This window comes from Meriones unguiculatus, chromosome 8 (assembly GCF_030254825.1).
Source record: "Meriones unguiculatus strain TT.TT164.6M chromosome 8, Bangor_MerUng_6.1, whole genome shotgun sequence".
Taxonomy (NCBI): Eukaryota; Metazoa; Chordata; class Mammalia; order Rodentia; family Muridae; genus Meriones; species Meriones unguiculatus.
The window spans coordinates 66,641,360-66,660,826 of NC_083356.1; the positions used below are offsets into that span (position 1 = coordinate 66,641,360).

The 19,467-nt window shown below is 40.8% G+C and overlaps 1 protein-coding gene and 1 non-coding gene across 10 annotated transcripts in view; one reads left to right on the forward strand and one right to left on the reverse strand.

The window, feature by feature from the left end:
• Positions 1–19,467, forward strand: part of Cacna1b (calcium voltage-gated channel subunit alpha1 B) — a 162,947-nt gene that overhangs the window by 85,434 nt on the left and 58,046 nt on the right. For 6 of the 9 annotated variants that reach the window (XR_009593741.1, XM_060389664.1, XM_060389667.1 and 3 more), the window contains 2 exons: positions 2,419–3,192; positions 4,166–4,383. Coding sequence is in view for 8 of the 9 variants with exons in the window: in XM_060389664.1 (XP_060245647.1) it covers positions 2,419–3,192; positions 4,166–4,383 (992 nt within the window). In the remaining variant the exon portion in view is untranslated. The remainder of the gene's footprint in view (positions 1–2,418; positions 3,193–4,165; positions 4,384–19,467) is intronic. The other 3 variants (XM_060389665.1, XM_060389669.1, XM_060389670.1) reach the window with 1 other exon arrangement.
• Positions 7,530–7,664, reverse strand: LOC132656098 (small nucleolar RNA SNORA64/SNORA10 family). The gene has a single exon (XR_009594039.1). It is a non-coding gene; the product is annotated as a small nucleolar RNA SNORA64/SNORA10 family (small nucleolar RNA).

The window sequence follows — 19,467 nt, forward strand, 5'->3', positions numbered from 1 at the left end:
TATTACATACTGAGGATGCCTCAGTAGCAACAAATGACAGGCCAGCTCTGCCCAGAGACCTCACAGCAGGACCACAGACTCTTTAGATTTCTTTCTGAGCCTTGAGTAGTCCACAGTGCCTTGAGAGCCTCTCACCTTCCCAGTATGCTGGATAGCATCTATAAAGTGGGACCAGTATATCGTGAGAGCAGTTCTTCCCCATTGGCTCTTTAGAGAGCCCTATTAAATGTGGATTCTGCCTGAGTAGTGTTGCCAGCTATACAGCAATATAGGTCAGTGAGCAGTTTGCTTTTCAAGAGAGGATTTTGAATTACTTGTGAAGTTGGTAAAGAGGAATAGAGTGAGATATTTGTGCTAGCTGAAATGGGCAGAGGTTAAAGGGAAAAAAGCTTTAGAGAGTGCCAAGGAGCAGAATGGCTCAGATGTGAAGAATGAGACCCGGGGAATCTGTTCTGGGAGTAGCCCCACGGTTTGTGGGCCAATAAAAACAGTCTGGTGATAAAGGTCTCAGAGCAATGGGCTAGGGGCTGTAGCAGCCGGAGGATGGCCCAGCTAGCTGATATTTTATTCTATATTTTGAGAAACTCCTGCAAGCCCAGTGATGCCCTTCATCCCCATGGCAACCTGGCTTCTTTCTGTACTTAGGTGGTTCCTGAGAGAAGGTCATACTTGGGGCAAGGCTAGGGCTGAGTGAACCCATAGAGCTGGAGCTTCAGGCCTATTATCGTGATTGCCCATCTCTCCCAACAGAGAACTGTGATACTGGCCCTAACCCAAAGGCTCATTTGATTCAGCCACCTCTCTGCTGATTAGAGGACTCAGAATCCAGGTCCGGTCTTGGTGTATTGGCCTGATTAATAGTACCAAAGTAGTGAGCAGACATCAACCCTCCCAGGATTCTTTCGTCCCTCTTCCATTTTTTTGCCATGTACAAAGATGAGCCCTACCAGGGCCAAGGAAGCTCTATGGGTCTGTGGGCCTTCTTGGTATAGTGATAGCATAGTTTGATGCCTCAGCAAGGACAAATTAACAGCTGAGGGCCTTACCAGCAGATGCTTCTTGCTACCCTCTCAGCCTCAACCGAGCTCCTAGGGGAGGAGGCATAGATTCTGTTGTCCTTTGGCTTTCATTCTTACCCAGTACTAGCTCTTCACACTAGACAAAGGATAAGCTTTGCTATCCTTGCACTTTGACTGGTTCTATTCCAATTACTGTGTTGTTCCCTCGGGCACAGTTTGCACCTATATTTTAAGGCAGATGGGGTCTGACTGAGAGCTCGTGTGTTCTTCAGGCAGCTATTCCCTTCTGTCCTATATGCATGTGAACCTAACTCTACCAGTGACTAGTAAAGGACCCTGAGTAGGTCTTGTCCTCTTCCTAGGCTCAGTGTCCATTCTTATGAAATGGGCACAGGAGAAGCACCTGCCTCTGAGGTGCTTCCAAAAGCTCTTTGAGGTGGGTATGGCATTGTTAGCGATACCACAGACATTGCCAAGTTTATCCAGAAGCCTCCAGAAATTGAAGGATGAGGCTGTAACCTCAGGTGAGGTTTCTATTTGGCAGAGCTGGGGCTGAGGCCACCTTTTTTGAGTGGTTTTATTCAGTAAAGAACTCAGAATGACAATGGCTCCCTGTTTTAGATGTGGGAACAGATGTCTGGGCCAATGATGTTTGAATGAAGGTGAGGCTCTTTATTGTAGAGTGAGGACTGGGTAGACTGCTCTCCTGGTGCTAGAGGATTTCAAGGGTGTGCATGGCTCTCTTCTCAGTGAAGTGAGAGGCTCCCCACAGAGCCACAAGAGAAGAGAGCATTGGTGGCTGTGAAACAGGGTTTCCTCAGCTCCAGACCTGACTTCAGCTCCTGGTAATTGGTTGGGCCAAATAAATAATGGCTCTTTCCTAAGGGCTGCTGACTGCTTCAAAAATGCAGCAGGGATTCTATTTGCTCATGACAGAGCCACATGCTCCCTTGGGAGGTACCATGGGTAAGTGTCTCTAGAGAAATGTCCATTTGTCTGGCCCCTCCTGGGCTAGCTCCCAAGGGAGGAAGCAGGAGTGCCTCCCTCAGTTCTTTTCCATTTGCAACATGGTCTTCCCTTCCCATTTTGCCTTCCTGGCTAGCTGTCCATCTATCTGCCTTGAAATTCTGTTTACCTGCTCATGCTGGCACCTGGCATCCCCACAGCCTTCAGATTCTGGGCCATTGTCCTCCCGCTAGAGTGGCAGCTAGAGCCAGTCACCAGCCTGTTGCTGCTGTCAGTTTGCCTGTCCAGAAGGACACTGACAGGAAGAGTTGAACTGTGGCTCTCCTGGGTATTTCTCTCCTGTCCCTACATCTCTCCATCGCTTGTGTTCATCTACGGCTTCCCTGTGAGGCAGAGATAAGTGTAGGTGACACTCATGACAGTCTCCCCGCAGCAGGCAGCAGAATTCGGCCAAGGCGCGCTCCGTGTGGGAGCAGCGGGCCAGTCAGCTAAGGCTACAGAACCTGCGCGCCAGCTGTGAGGCTCTGTACAGTGAGATGGACCCTGAAGAGCGCCTGCGTTATGCCAGCACGCGCCATGTGAGGCCAGACATGAAGACACATATGGACAGACCCCTAGTGGTGGAGCCGGGTCGAGATGGCTTGCGGGGCCCCTTTGGGAACAAGTCAAAGCCTGAGGGAACAGAGGCCACTGAAAGTGGGGATCCGCCACGCCGGCACCACCGGCACCGTGACAGGGACAAGACCCCAGCCACGGCTCCTGCTGGAGGCGAACAGGATAGGGCAGACTGTCCCAAGGTCGAAAGCACAGAGACCGGGCCCCGGGAGGAACGTGCACGCCCTCGTCGAAGTCGCAGCAAGGAGGCTGCAGGGGCTGATTTGCAAGCTCGCAGTGAGCGCAGCAGGCGTCACCACCGGCGAGGCTCCCCAGAGGAGGCCACTGAACGTGAGCCCCGGCGCCACCGTGCCCACCGGCATGCACAGGACTCAGGCAAGGAGGCCACTGCCCCGGTGCTTGGACCCAAGAACGAGCGACGCCCAAGACATCGAGGCCCCCGCACGGGCCCTCGTGAGACAGAGAACAATGAGGAGCCCACACGCAGGCACCGTGCAAGACATAAGACACTTGAGCCCCCAGAGAGAGAGGCTGCAGAGAAGGAGAGCAACAGGATGGAAGGAGATAAGGAAACCCGAAACCACCAGCCCAAGTAAGTAAGAGGCAGGGTATGGGGAGAGGAGGAGAGGGAGGGGCGTATTAGGACCCCTTATGCAAACAGGGAAAGGCTTACGGTGACACTGCCAGGCTGCTTCTGTTGGTACCACTACCACACTCCCTACACACGCTCCCAGTTCTCCTCTTGGTAAATTCTTGTGGCAACCAGTGTGTACTCAGTGATACCCAGGGAGGGACAAAGGACTGAGTGAGAGATTGGAGACGTTAGAACTCACTGAACTGGGAAGAGCAGAAAACCTAGGAGAGGAATCAGGGAATATTGTAATGAAGGGGATGATGTTGGGAAGGGGAAAACAAGCAAAGGTGCTAGCTGAGTTTATCAAGAAGAAACAGAGATTGCTGAACCGCTTTTGGCTCTGCCTCTTCAAGAGACCTGGAAATCGGAGGTCGAGGCTGAAGCCACCATCTTTGTGCTTACCCACTGCCTCCCAGAAGTCAAATCAGGCACAGCGGGAGGCCACTGTTAGGAATCAATTTAGCTGAGAGAGTACTCTCTGTGTGTAGAATTCTGTGTGTGTGTGGGGGGGGAGCCCTTCCTAGGGTGTCACTGAGTGTAGAATTCTGTGTGTGGGGGGGGGAGCCCTCCCTGGGTGTCACTGAGTACACACTGGTTGCCACAGGAATTTACCAAGGGGAGAATTGGGAGTGTGTGTAGGGAGTGTGGTAGTGCTACCAACAGAAGCAGGGAAATAGACTTCTCTGAATTGCTTCATTTACCCAAGGGGGTTTTGAGGCACATGTAGACTATCATACCAACAATATGGTTGGTACAATGCTGGCTGCATTCAAAGCAGATGGGTCAGCTCCATACTTTCCCTTTAGACACTGTAAGTGTGTAGGGTGAGAGAAACCATCAAAACTGCTCAGGATTTACTTGCCTGGTATAAAGGATAGCCATAACGAACTAAGTTTCACATGCAGCAGACTAATGAGCATTCTGGTTTCAGGGAACCTCACTGTGACCTGGAGACCGTGACAGTCACAGGTGTGGGCCCTGTACACACGCTGCCCAGCACCTGTCTCCAGAAAGTGGAGGAACAGCCAGAGGATGCAGACAACCAACGTAATGTCACCCGGATGGGCAGTCAGCCCTCAGACCCCAGCACTACTGTACAAGTCCCAGGGGCACTGACAGGCCCTCCCGAGGAGACCACTGTTCTTCCCAGTGAGTATCTCCCTGTGACCAGTGGCAGGCCCAGCTGCCCCAGTTCATGCTGCTCTTTATCACTGGTTGGGAATTCAGCTTGCTTCTCTGATTTTCTGCCAGTTGGCGAGAAAGTTCTTTGCTATCAGTATCTGTCCTTTGACAGCTCTTGGCTTTCTGCTGCCCCAGAGGCAGATCAATGTTAAATAACTTTGTCCCCCCTCCTAAAAATATTTCCACGTTACTGTTTATTGTTACAGGCTTTGAGTCAGGGTGCTAGGAACACAGTGGAAGGTGGATAGATTAGCCAAAAAGACCATAAAATCTTCATCTTTTGTTGCTTCACAAAAGGTGGTAAGGGCTAGTACTGGGTGGGGGTGGGTAGGTGAGACAGAGCTGTCATCTACCTGCTCCTATAGCCTTGCCCTAAGCCCTGCACCCTTGTCTGACTTGCTCCCTTTCTTCCCTTGTATGCTTTAATGTGTGTGGAACCTGAAAGGGTCACGCAGTAAGTGACAGATGTGGTCCCCACAAGGACAGGCATTAGAATGAAAACAAAACAAAACAAAACAAAACAAAACAAAACAAAACAAAAACATTCCAGGGAGGAGGCAGGGCCTTCGGAAGGCCAGGGAAGTGCTGTGCTCTGAAATAGGCCATATGAGATACATTTGCAGTCAATCACATACTTGAAAGACAGAACAGTGCAGGGTGGTGACGTTTAGCTGCTCAGCCACCAGTTTCTCTGAGCTTCCTCTGAGGAAAACTTGCTCTTGGCACAGTCTGTCTTCCCAGCCTACCCCTTCTTTCTCTTTAGAGTAGCCTGAGGCTTAGCCCAGGACCCACTGGGACTTTGTTCACAATTGGCCTGTCCATGCTTGAAGCCATAGACGGTTTATCAGAATATCACACACTTGGAATCATACAGCATACACATTTTCAGGTTGGCTCAAAACAAAACAAAACAAAAAAAAAAATGGACAAACTATCATTATGCACTTAAGGCATTTTGGTGGCTTTGTAGTTCATGTCTTAACACATTAAGTAAGAACTGTCTCTCTGGAACTTTATCCATCCATCAACTGAAGGATGTTTCAGTTACTTTCAGTTTTGACACTTATAAACAGACACACGTGTTCAGGCTTTATGTTGATGTATGCTTATGAGTACACACCTAGGTGTGACTGTGAACTGTGTGTAGTAAGACTGTGTTAGTTTTGTAAGAAACTGCCAAACTGTCTTCAGTGTTGCTGTGCTGGTTTGTCCTCATTAGTGATGAATGAAGCTTGTTGCTTTACATCTTTTACTAGAATTTTGCGTTACCAATGGTTTGGATTTTAATTGTTCTAATGAAATTAGTAGAGATTGTTTAACTTTGCAACTGCCTAATGATATATGATTTTGAGTATTTTTTAAAATTACGTTTACTTGATATCTGTGCATCTTTGGTAAGATTTTTATTCAAGTCTTTCACCTATTTTTAAATTGATACATATATCTTATTTGTATATGTATGTGTTTATATCTTTTTATTGTGTGTGTGTGTATTTTACCTGCATGTTGGCTTTTGTGCCATGTGCATGCCTGTTATCAGTGGAAGCAGGAGAGAGAAACCATGCACTGGAGAACTACAGAAACTGGAGCTACAGATGCTCATATACTGCCATTGGGCTTTTGGTACTGAACTCAGGCCCTGTGAGAGAGCAGGAAATGCTCGTAATCACTGAACTATCTCTTCTGTTTTTATAATTTTCACAGAGGTCTCTTATCAAATAAGTATTTTCTGCTAGTCTTTGACTTGGATTAGTTTCTTCCTAAGATAAGGTCTCATGTATGGCTCTGATGCTGGCCTCTGTCCTTTGAGCGCTGAGATCATAAGCATTCACTAGCAGATGTGTGCTCTGCCTGGCCTTCTTGAGTATTCCTTTTTAGGCTTAATCTGATACCTGTAACTACTTCTGCTAGAAGAAGAAATCTAGACTATTGAGTAAAAAAATTATATGTTCATTATTTATCCTATGTTTCTGAATCCTCAAATCAGGTGTTAGTTTTAATGTTGATTATGTTTGTTTTGTTTTTCTAAGTTTTAGGTTTCTTAATCTGTCTGATTGCATTGGTTGATAATATCCAGGCTATTGGGTACCCCTTCCTTGTTTTGCCAATACTGAGGTAAAAGTTCTGGCTTGCAACCTATGTATAAACTTACATTTATAGTATACATTAATTCCTATTTTAGCAATTTTTTTTGACTGTCAAAAGTGTTAAAACTTGTTAAGTCTTTTCAGAATCCATAGAGGCCATATTTTCTTTTAGATATGAAGATATATAGCAACGGATTTCATAGCTTGAACTGTATATGCAATGTTAAAATATACCTCGGGTTAGTCATTATTTATTTGCAGACTTAGTTCATTTTATTTTTCTGGTATAAATATCCTATATGGTAGCCACTGGTGGAGCCTGGGTCCTGTGAATGGAGACTTTTATGTGGGTGATCACAAGATGGTCAGTGGGGAATTCCTGATGGAGAAACTTGGTGAATATTGTCTTTTTCCAGAGGTCAGGGGTCAAGTAGCTATAGGTTTTGGAGATGTCATCAAAGGTAGCCTTGGAGATGTTATCAAAGTAGCAGTGTATTTCCTAGCTTAGTAATTGTCAACCTATGGGTTGTGACCCCTTTGGGGTTGCATATCAGATATTTATGTTATATTCCCTAACAGTAGCAAAATTACAGTTATGAAGGAACAATGAACTAATTGTATGGTTGTAGGGCTCACTACAACATGAGGAACTGTATTAAGGAGTCTCTGCATTAGGACGGCTGACAACCACTGTCCTAGATGTTGTGTATCAACCATCAATATCCGTCACTACCAGCAGCAGTTGCTTCTTGGACAGAGGAGCAGAGATGATGCTAGTGTGTTGGGGCAGAAATGACGCACACCCACAGAGCCACAGCGGCCTGTCACTTGGCCTGGGATGGCTACTCTTGTTTCCCCAATATCCTTTCCACCCAGGGAATAATGGAAAGCTTTGGCCAATATGATGGCCCCCTGAATGACAGTGGCTACTTTCTTAGAGCATTTACCACCAAGACCAACAGGACCATTATAGTCCACAGTAGTGACAAAGGCTTGTGAAGAGAGTTACATGCAGTGGCTGGTGGTGCCTGTGGTGCTCCTCTAGGCAAGAGAGGCCACCCTGGGGCCACCTCAAGGCCCCTGAGGAACTCTTTCCTCTCTCACCAAATATGAAAGTCATATGGGTAAAATCTAGTGTAATTATGCAAATTAAATAAGACAGTTATACTTATTTTGAAACGTGCTGTTAGATTCTATTAAATAATCTTTACTTAGGCTTTTGGCTAGGTACTTTGAAGTGAGGTGTGTACTGTGATATTATCATACCATGTTTAAGCATCATAAAGTTAGAATAAAGAATATTAATGTCATATAGTTACATCATACTCAACCTCAATACTCCGTTCCTGAAAATCACATGTTTCAATTATGGCCATTTTTTTAAAAATTATATTTTATCTTCCTGGTATGGGGGATCAAACCTAGGACCTTTTACATGTTAGGCCAAAACAAAACAAAACAAAACAAAACAAAACAAAAAAACCAAAAAACAAAAAAAAACCCTATCAATCCTTTTCCTTTAAAATAGTTAAAGAAAAAAGAAAGAAGCACACATACACACACAAAATTATCATATTGCATGATAACTTAACCCCACAGTTTTATAAAATATGAAAAGAAATTAAAACATTGACAAGTCACAAACTACCATGTTAGGGCATAAAATGTTTAACATAATTTTTGCCAAGCACTAGTTAAAATAGCTATTCATAAGGAATTGTTTTGGATACTTTCCTTCTTGAAATTTAGGGCACTTTTCAAAAATACCTATACATGATTCTGATAACTGCCAATGGAATTTGTACCCCCCCCAGCTGTAAATTTTTCTCTACAGCACTCTGTTAAAAACATTACATTATGTTTTGTTCTGGGTGGGTATATGCCCTTTTACATGAACATCAGGCAAGATAACTAACAACATTGTAGTGACATTTTTCTGGACCGTTGGGCATTGTTGAGGAAGAGAATGTAGACTGGGGAATTTTTCTCAAATGAGGAGCCAGTCTGTATAATGTACTTATCAGTTCATAAAAAGAGTTGGAGTTGCTTTGTGTTGTGGTACAATCTCTAAATATTTGGTAGAATTTTGTAAAATCATCTTATGCATTTATGCATGTGTACACACCAAACAATATATTTAATCTAGGGTTTTTAATTTATGTAAACTTATACAAAGTATTGTCTTAAATTCTTTTTTTTCTCCCTTCCTTCCTTCCTTCCTTCCTTCCTTCCTTCCTTCCTTCCTTCCTTTCTTTTTTTCCTTTTTTGAGACAGAGTTTCATTGTTTAGCCCTGGCTGTCCTGGACCTGGCTCTGTAGACCAGGCTGACCTGCCTCTGCCTCCTGGGTGCTGGGATTAAAGGTGTGCACTGCCACCGCCCAGCTTTAAGTTCTTCTTCTTTAATTTTTTTCTTGTTCAATGTTTTGGGTTCTGTTACCTCGTTATTTTTAGAATCCTGAGCATTTCTGTGATTTCTTTTTTTTTCTTGATTAGAATAGTTGGTGGTTTATTTACTTTGTAATCTTTATAAAATGAAAACCAATATTTTAGTTTATTTGTTATTTAAACCATGATTTGTTGTAAAAAAATCATTAGTTTTCATTTTGTCTTTATTATTTTTTCTTTTTTTAATTTTATAGTTGTTCCTTTTCTAACCTCTTAAATTACATAATTTTGACAAATTTTACCTCAAACATGTATTTGTAGAGTCCTTCCAAAGTCTACATAAGAATCACAAATGAATAATTTGTTTTTTCACTTTTATTTCTTCTTTTCCATGTCCTGGTTGTGATATTCAATGCCAAAATTCCTTAAGTTCACAATTCTCCTTCCTCGGCCCTCCTACATCTCTGGGGTTATAGTGTGGGCTACCACACTCAATTCAGTTTTCTTTTTAATAATATCCTTGTCTGGTTTGGGTATCAAAGGAAAAATGGATCCATAAAACATTTTGGATCTAATGGAATTATTCCCTCTGCTAATTTTCAGAGTAAATTATATTGAACTGGGTACTAATTTTCCTTTCAGTATTTGATAGAAATTGCCAAATAAGCATTGCTTGTCTGAGGGCTTTTTAATTGGTACCTACAGAGTTATGTTATCAGTTTCATGTTGGATAACTTTCTACTTTCAAGGGCATTTACATTTCACTGAAGTCACCAGTTTTATATATGTATAGTTAGCCATAGTTGGTCCCTTCTTAGTCTTGTGATGTCTTTAGGCCCTTACTTCATTCCTTCAATTGGTATCTTTTTTCATCGCTCCTTTTTCTCAGCCTTGCTACATTTGTTTAGTTTTATTGGTCTTTTGAAAAAGTAGGATTGCTTTATTGATTTTTTTTCTGTTTTCATGATTTTTATTTTAAAATTGATTTGTGTGTTTGTGTGTACACACACATAGAGGTCAAGAGAAAAACTCTGTGGGGCTAGTTCTTTCTTTCTACATTTTTGTGGGGTCTAGGAATTGAATTCAGATCGCCAGGCATAGGCAGCAGGTACCTTGACCCACTAAAACATCTTATTGGACTATTTTTATGTTTTTAAATTTAACTTGACTTTTACTTTTCTTTTCCTTTTAAGATTTATTTATTTATTTATTATGTATACAGTGTTCTGTCTGCATATATACCTGAACATCAGAAGAAGACACCAGATATCATTATAGATGGTTATGAGCCACAATGTGGTTGCTGGGAATTGAACTCAGAACCTTTGGAACATGAGCCAGTGCTCTTAACCTCTGAGCCATCTCTCCAGCCCTGACTTCTACTTTTCATTGCTTTGTTCTTTTTAAATTTTCTTGGGGTAAGAATGTATATATTTTCGATTCAATTTTCCTGCTTTTCTTTTAAAAATTATGTTTTTATTATTGTTAACTTTATTTATTAAGTTCAAATTTACATTTCATTTATTTCTGTTCATTTATCTGCATGTAAGCCTCCATATCTCACTCTCCAGTGCTCTTTATATGTCTGGTTTACTTTTTTAAATTTATTTTTAAATTTATTATGATTTATTCACTTTGTATCCCAGCTGTAGCCCTCTCCCTTGTCCCCTTCCTCGTCCCACCCTCCCTCTTCTCCTCCCATGTCTCTCTCCAAGTCCACTGATAGGGGAGGTCTTCCTCTCCTTCCATCTGACTCTAGCCTATCAGGTCTCATCAGGACTGTCTGCATAGTCTTCCTCTGTGGACTGATAAGGCTGTCCTCCTTTCCACAGGGTGAGGTGATCAAAGAGCCAGCCACTGAGTTTAGTCAGAGACAGTCCCTGTTCCCATTACTAGGGCACCTACTTGGAGACTGAGCTGCCATGGGCTACATCTGTGCCAGGATTCTGGGTTATTTCCATGAATGGTCCTTGTTTGGAGTATCAGTCTCAGAAAAGACCTCTGGGCCCAGATGTTTTGGTTCTGTTGCTCTCCTTGTGGAGCTCCTGTTCTCTCCAGGTCTTTCTATCTCCCCCTTCTTTCATAAGATTCCCTGCACTCTGCCCAAAGTTTGGCTATGATGTTTAATGAATGTTTTTGCCTGTGTGTTTATGTATACACACTATGCATCCTGGTGCCCTCAGAAGTCAGAAGAGAGCATCAGATCCCATGAAGCTGAACTTACAGATGATTGTAGCTATCATGTGGGTGCTGGAAACTGAACCTGGGTCTTCTGCAGGAGCAATATGGCTCCAAACCCCTGAGCCATCTATCCAGCCACCTGGTTTTCTAATACAAACATTTAGTGCTAGAAGTTTCTCTCTTTGCACTGCCTTTGTTTCTGCCATAGGTTTTCATGGATATATTTTAATTTTTGTTTCGTTTTACTTAAAAAATTCCTTTGAGATTTATTCTTCGACTCTTGGATTATTAAGACGATATAGGGATAGTTTACAAGTGTTTGCAGATTTTCCTTTGTCTTTCTGTTGTCAGCTCCTACTTTCATTACTTTGTGGTGAATAAGTACATTCTGTATTATTACTTTTCTTTTAAGTTTTTTAGGTTTGTTTCATGGCCCAGGGTAAATGTTTTATGGGTGTTGGAAAAGAACATGTGTTCTACTGTTTCTGTTTCTAGGTGGAACATTGTGTAAGGGCCAGTTTTATCCTATTGGTTGCCCTTTCAGTGGGTGTTATTTTATGTCTAGTTCTGTTAGTTGTTGAGAAAAGGATGCTCAACTCTTTAAATATAACTTTGGATCTAATCTACTTTTTCTTCCATGCTGTCAGTTGTTACTTTTATATTTGTGAATTGCTATTAGATACAAACACACTTATGATTTGTCCTTTTGGTACAAGAGCCTTTTTATCATTGTGTTATGCCTTTCTCTGAATCTGGTAATTTTTTTTGAAGTCTATCTTATCTTGGCTAACATATTTACTATTTTATTATTAATATTTACATGGTTGATTTTTTTTACCTTTCATTTTCAGGATAGTTGTATAGTTATATTTGAAGTGCATTTCTTAATAGACAACATGGTTGGGTCATAGTTTAATGCATTGCAAAATCTTTTATGTGATATTATAGCATTTACATTATTTGGTAAGATTAGAGCTTAAGGTATCCTAATTTTCGTTTTCTGTTTCTTATTTCTTTTAGTTTATTTTTTCTGCCTTTCTTGGAGGTTACTTGAATGCATTTAGAAGTACAATTTGAATTCTCTGTAGTACTTTCCAATGTTTCTATAGTATATACTTGCTTTAGGCATTTTATATAGCTTACCCCAGTTTTCTCATTCTGTCAGTTTGAGTACTATATAAAATTCTCTATATATACCTCTCTCTTTTATTATATAGTATTCTTAAAGTTTTCTTCTGCATAAGTTTAGAATCTCAAAAGAATGTGTTTGAATTTTTATTTCAGTTATCAAGTATAACTTGGAAAACTGAAGAAAAGGAAAATGTGTTATATTTACTCATTTTTCTCTTATTCTTTCTTCCTTTCTGGTATTCTATAGTTTTTCATAAATTGTCTCTGTGTGGAAGGCTTTCTTTAGCTACTCTTTCGGGATAGATCTGTAGGAGACAGATTCTCTTATTTTCTTCATCCAAAAATGTCTTGATGTTCCCTTCATTCCTGAAGGATATTTTTATTGGGTCTAGAATTCTGGGTTGACAGTTCTTTTTTTTTCAGCACTTGAAAAAAACGTGTGCCTCTTCTGAATCCATGGTTTCTGATGAGAAATCTACTGTCACTCGAATTGTTTTCTTCCTATAGGTAAGATGTTGTTTCTCTCTCGCTGCTTCAAGGTTTTTTTTTTTTTTTAATTTTTTGGTCTTTATATTTCAGAAGTTTGAGTACAATGTATTTTGATGTGGACTTCTTCAAATTTATCCTGTTTGGGTTTGCTCAACTTCTTGAATCTATAGGTTAACGTCTTTGGCAAAATTTGGAAAAATTTCATCTTTTATGAGTACTTCCTTAGTTCTGCTTATTTCCTTTTTTCATTCTTAGACTCTGGTAATATGAATGCTTAATCTTTTGTTGTACTCCTAAAGGCTCTTGAGCACTATTGATGTTTTTTTCCAGTATATGTTCTCTCTGTTGATCAGATTGGGTAGTTTCTATTTTCCTATCTTCTAACTCATGGATTTTTTCTGTGTCCTCCATTCTGCAGTTGAGCCCACCTGTCTGTAAAGTTTTTTATTTTAGTTAGCTATGTTTTTCAATTCTAATGTCCTTGCTTGGTTCTTCCGATCTTCTATTTCTCTGCCAAGATTTTCTACTTTTTGTTTGCTTCAAGTTTTTTTTTTTTTTTTCTAACTGTCAATAATTTCTGAGATGCTGTTTTAAAGTCATTGTCAGATAGGGTTAACACTGTTTTCTTAGTGCTTGTTGATTGTTTTTCTTGTTCAAGTTGGTATCTTGGTTCTTGGTGTGATAAGTGGTTTTTTTTTTTTAATTGAAACCTAGCTACTTTGGAATTATATCATGAGCCTCTGAGTCTTGTTTAAATCTTCTGCTTTGGCCTGTCTGCTGTCACATAATCAAGGAGAAAAATGGTGAACTGCCTTGTTAGTTCCAGGTGAGGTGGGAAAATAGATTCTGACTTTGCTGCTGTGAGCATCAGTGGAAGAGACTGCTCATTGTTTCTGGCCTAGGGTGGGCGTACCAGTTCCCCAGCAGGTCTCCACTGCTCCCATGTGACTGCCACGAACAACAGAGTGGACCTAATTACCACTGGTTGGTAGTATAATTCCTTGTTTTCCACTAGTACTCATTTTAGTGATTTGGGGAAGGGATGCTTCATAACTGTTGGTGAGACTTGAAGTCCAGTCTTTCCATGTGATCGTCACTGTCATAACTGTGTGGGTTATGGGTCTGATGCTTCAGGGTGAGGATGAAAACCCCTGCTTCTACTCCACTGTCTCTCATCCTACTCCATCTGAGGGGTTGCCTCTTATAGACAGTGAAGGTGAAGGTCTAGGACTCCTTCCCCAGCCTGTGCTGGTCTGAATAGAAATAGGACTACCATTTTGTTTTGTTTTGTTTTTCTGTTGAGTTTGGCAGTATTATAGCGATTGTTCCCTGTGAGTTATCTGATTTTCTTAGGTGTTTTCTAGTCCTTTCATGAGGGCTTTTGGAAATCTGAACCTGTTGGTGTTTATGAATTCTAAGCAAAGTCTGGGTATATGAGTCATAAAATAAAACTCAGAAAAGGCGGAGTTTTTATTGTGCTATCCTTGGTTACAAAGTTCCATAGCCAAGCTGCTGTTTTCTTCCTACCTTTCAAAGTCTTTACATTCATCTTGCCATGGTGCCCAAGGGTCAGGTAAATGCAAGTGCACTTTGCTGAATAGAGAAGGAAAAGTACTTTAAACCTCATCTTTCCAGATGGTCAAATCTTAAGTTAATTTCTGTATGTGGCACGAGGTAAAGGTTAAGGATCTCTTCTGGTCCCTGACCCTTATTGGATGTCTAATCACTTCATTACCATTTGTTGAAAAAAGACTGTCCCCTTTCCATTAAATTACTTTGGTACTTTTGTTGAAAATCAATTGGTAGATGATAACTGAATTTCAGGAAAAATTACATTTTTAATGATCAGTTCTGTCACATTGTTTTGTTTTGTGTGTTATACATTCTAGTTATATGTGCACTGGATCTGCCTTTTGTATAACTTTCTAATTCCTTTTAAATTCATTCCTTATTTAATATTTTTTCTTTGATGCATTTCATCCCATCTTTTACCCTTGCATTACTTTCAATCATCTATTCTTCCATGGGCTCCTTGCAGTTTCTGAAATAATTTAAATTTATTTAGTTTGACTCGTTTTCTCACTTTCTTGAATTTGGTAGCTGTCATCTCACATCTCTTATTGCTAGGCCTGTGGTACTCTTTCTCATTGGCACTTGGCTCTTGTAATTGTATTCATTGTCTCATGTTTGAAAGTTGTTTTAGTTTTCTCCTGCTTTAAGGTGTGTCTGTGTGTGTGATATTTTCATTAAATAGTTTTCATCCTGGGTTTCCATTTTCTTGTTATAGAAGTTGTGCATTTTGGATACCTTTTCAGATAAGGAAAAAATAAAGTCTTTTTGTTATTGTTGTTTTTCCTAGCAGCTACATTGGATTCTGTGAAGCACAGGCTAGCAGTATGTAGTTGTTAGTGGGGTAGTGCACTTGCTTTCTAGCTCAACAGTATTGTCTTCTGTTGGTGCAGTAGGATTCAGTGTCTGTTGTGATTTGTGTAGGGCTCTTCATTGTTCTAGCACTCTAGTATGCTGTATACCTCAGCTGCACCCTTGTATACAGCCCTCGAAACTTTACCAGAATATAATGGCTCCCTCATTACAATGATTCTTGTCTTCAGTAGCAGGATTTAAGTGGGTTCTTTCAGGCCTAGGGACTTACCAAGTTCCCTACTTTGAAGTCCCCAGGTGTAGTGATCCGGTTCATTTGGCCTCAGACCTATTGTTAGTATTTATTTGTTGAGGATGGGGCCTCTCTTCTAGGGCAGACACCACTGACATCTAAACTTCCTATTACCAGGACTCTGGTACACTCTCCTCCTCCCTGCTCTTTTCTTGGCTCTTCAAATCTCAGTGTATCTTCCCATTTCTGGTTAAAGTCCAAACCAGACTGTTGTCCAGACCATGCCAACCTCCAGCAGCCTATTTATTTATTTATTTATTTATTTATTTATTTATTTATTTATTTCAGCTTTTGTAGAGGAAGTGGCAAGGTCACCACTGAGAACCTGTCTGTGAATCCCTAACCCCTTTAACAGACCCCTAGGTGCCCAGACTCCAGGGAAATAGGAGACAGCAAGGAAGTTCACAGGCTCAGATTGCCAGACTCTAGGAATAGGAGGGTTACTGGTGACATCACATTTCCCACCCTTTTAATGAATCGCTGTAATTAAATGTCCCTCAGAATTTAAACATTCCTGCCCTGGAATTCCCTTCCCTCCCTGTACTGCCCATGAACCTTTAGACAGCCTGACCACATGAAGTCTCCCTGTTAGTATTTAAAAATGATACCAAGCTTATACACCAGGTATAATATAAAAGAGCTTATTGGATGGAGATGGAGAGACAGAAATGTAAGACAGAAAGAAAGGTAAGAGGGAGGGCGTACCCTAACAGAGGAAGGGGAGAGAGCAGGAGAGAGGGAGAGAGGGAGAGAGGAAGAGAGCACAAGAGAGAGAGAGTGGCAGACCGGCCACTAAGTACCTGGCCCAGATGATGTCATAGGGTGTAGGTACTGATATAGGACGTTGTTAGGATCTTAAAGGTCCCTAAGGGAAGGCCAGTTGAATTACCTGCACAATATAGCACTCCCCCTTCCTCTGAGACTTAAAGGAAGGAACTCCAACTCTGCCTTCTGGACCTGGACTCTCCGCAGTGCCCCACCTTGCTGCTGTCCTTTTGTCTGTGTCATGGCATTAATAGTGTTTAACTGAATCTCTTACCCAAAATGACAAGCTGCCTCAGTTACTCCCTTGAGCTCCAAAATTTGCTTCCATATCTAGGCTTTCAGGTTTTTGTTTTTTTCAATCTTGTATATGTGAGAGTAGATTATAATTTTCTGTTTTAATCTCCTGTGTTAACTAGGGATGTTTGTTTTTTTTCCTTGTTGACCTCATGGCTTATGGAGGGTCAGGGAGAAATACAAGTGTAGGAGGCTGGCACATCTATGTGAAGTAGCCTCCTGCTTTGTCCAGAGGGTTCATTTTATATTGTAAACAAGTGCTCCACCACTGACCCATGCATCCACAATTCTTTTTACCTTTTGTTTTGAGATAGGGTCCAAGGTCTTGCTTATAAGTATCCTAGGTTGGTATTGAACTCACCATAGTCCAGGCCATTCTTGAACTTGGAATTTTATTTTTTCATTTTCCTGATATTTGTGATTTCAGGCCTGTTTCAACAAGAATGCTGTCTGTTTCTGATGTTCTTCCCTCCCTCCACCCTTCTCCTGAGCCCTTTCTCTACAGGCCACTGTATTTAAATCATTGTCAGCGGCAACCATCACTTTGGTCTTCTCTATTTTGGTCTTCTCTACGGTGTCTTTGTGCTTGCTAATTATTGCTCTTAACATTTTCTTTTTTTTCTTTTCCTGAGACAGGATTTCTCTGTGTAGCCTTTGCTGTCCTGGACTTACTCTATAGACCAGGCTGGCCTCAAACTCACAGTGATCTGCCTAACTTTGTCTTCTGTATGCTGGGGATAAAGGCGTGAGCCACTGCGCCTGGCCTCATCATTTCCTTTTTTCTACTTTCTTTTTCCTATATGTGTTGTAGTGCCCTTTCTCCTGTGTGTTACTTTGATCCTCTCAGCTCATGACATTTTGCTTTTTCAACTTCGTTTATGCATTTTAAGCTTTAGATTTCACTCTTAAGGGTTACCTTGATTGTGTATACAGTTTTGAAACTTGTTTTTGTTTCAAGTCTTTCAAGTTTCATTTTTAAAAAATCTGTTTCATCAGTATGGTTTGAATTTCCAAATAACAAGTTTATCTCAAGGGTGTCCAAACTGTGGCAGTATCTCAAGTTATTAATGAACTTGACCCAACTAAAAACTGTAAACTTAGAACAGTATGAAGCTTTCTTGGGGTGAGGGGTACCCCTGGTTGCACAGTTCTTGACTGTGAATTTTGTAGATGAGTATGTTGCATAATCAAAAGGTTGGATAGCCCTGAATGGCTATGTGGTAGTTTTCATCTTTCTTTTGTTATTTTCATTATTCCTTCTTAGTTTCCATTACTTTTATATTTCAGATCTTTCTTTTGTTTGTTTCTTCCCTCGCCCCTTCTGCTTGAAGAACATGTTTCCTAATTTTATTTTATTTTTTGAAGTTTGACAGTGGTGAATTCTCTGGATAATCTGTATTCTGGCATTGTTGTGATAAGTGGTTTTCCTTTGTATGGAATTCTAGGGGCTGGTTATTTTCTTTCTCATTGGGACTATTATACCATTGTCCTCTCCTTCCTGTTCTGTTCAGAGCCAGTTGTTAATTCAAATTATTGTTCCTTTGTACAGTTCTGTCATCTCTCCATGGTTGCTAAAATAAAACCCTCTTTATTTTGGAAAATTGAAATGTGTGAAGAGTAGAGACCAGCATAATGAGCCCCACGCTCTGCCCCTCACCCTTCTGTACTGCTCTCACATGCCAGTCTCTTCCCCTTGTCTGTCCGTGGTTTCTTCCGTGTCGTGTTCAGAATAATCATGTAGTGTGCTTCTCAATTAGGAGGTTAAAATAATCATAGTGGCTTTATTGTACTGAATACTGATAGTAATTCCTTTATGTTGCCCATTACACATTCCAAGTTCAAATTATATAGTTGTCTCAGAAATAACTTTTTATGGTTGTTTTGTTTAAATCATTATCCAGACAAGGTTCATTTGACTTTTTTAAAAAGTATATCTAAATGTCCACTCTGTTAAGCATCTCTCCATTTGCTTATTCTTGTTGTTTATCAGCAGGGTTAAACTTCCCATGTGCTAGATCCATCAGGTTTCATGAAGTACCTTTCTCTACCTGTGCTGTATTGTGCTGACTTGTAGGGGTGTAGACAAGGCTTCAGAACCATGACACCTTTCTAACTATGTTGTGTTCTAGCAGGTTTAATAGCGTCCTTGTCCTTGGCCTCTTCTAGTAGATATCACTGCTGTGTGATTTTAGTAAGGTCACAGATTTCCATTATTTCTTCTGTATTTGTTATTGTGACCTTTACTGTGAGAGAGGTCATTGCTCATGAAATACTTGGTTACCTTGAAATATATTTTGTGTTTGCATTAAGAAAGGACATGTTTATTTTTGTCCATTTATTTATGAATTTTCAAAGTAACAAATCAGTATCTTAGTAATTAACCCAAATATATTATTATTTTGAAATTTTGGATTTTTTTCACTCCCTTATAATGTTTTATTTGGTGCCTATTAAATTTTTTTTAATGTGTTTGATTTTTTTGAAATTACTGTTCCTTTTGATGCTTCAAGTTTCCCCATTTTAGCTCAGGGAGTCCCCTTAAGTTGGCTTTTTGTCCTTCTCACATACTGTTGACATTTTTACAGATTCCTTGTTCTCATGTCTAACATATTTCCAGGACCATTTTGTATGTCAATCCCAGAAGATTGTGTATTGGACACTGCCATTATGTCCATACTTCTTTTCCGTTCCTGCAGGAGAGCCTGGACTTCTGTGACAGTCCTTAAGCTCTTTAAAACTGCTAGGAAATGTGAGAATCTGTGGAAGCTATGGCAGCTCGGTGCCTGAGAAGGAAAGTCTTATGTATGAGAGCTCAGCCCTATGGCTACAGGTCAGAATATCCTTTAGGGTTACTTGCAAGCCCAGTTTTGCTGGGCTCTTATTAAATTGTATTCCTGCTTGGTCCCTTTATATCCCTGTCCATTTTCATTTCCTTCTGGTTGCTTCAGCACATCATACTGGCTTAGCTGTATGCTTCTCTGGAGCCTGACATAGACACATTGGTGACAAGTCATAACCTGTGGTCATTGCTATTGAGTCAGCCTG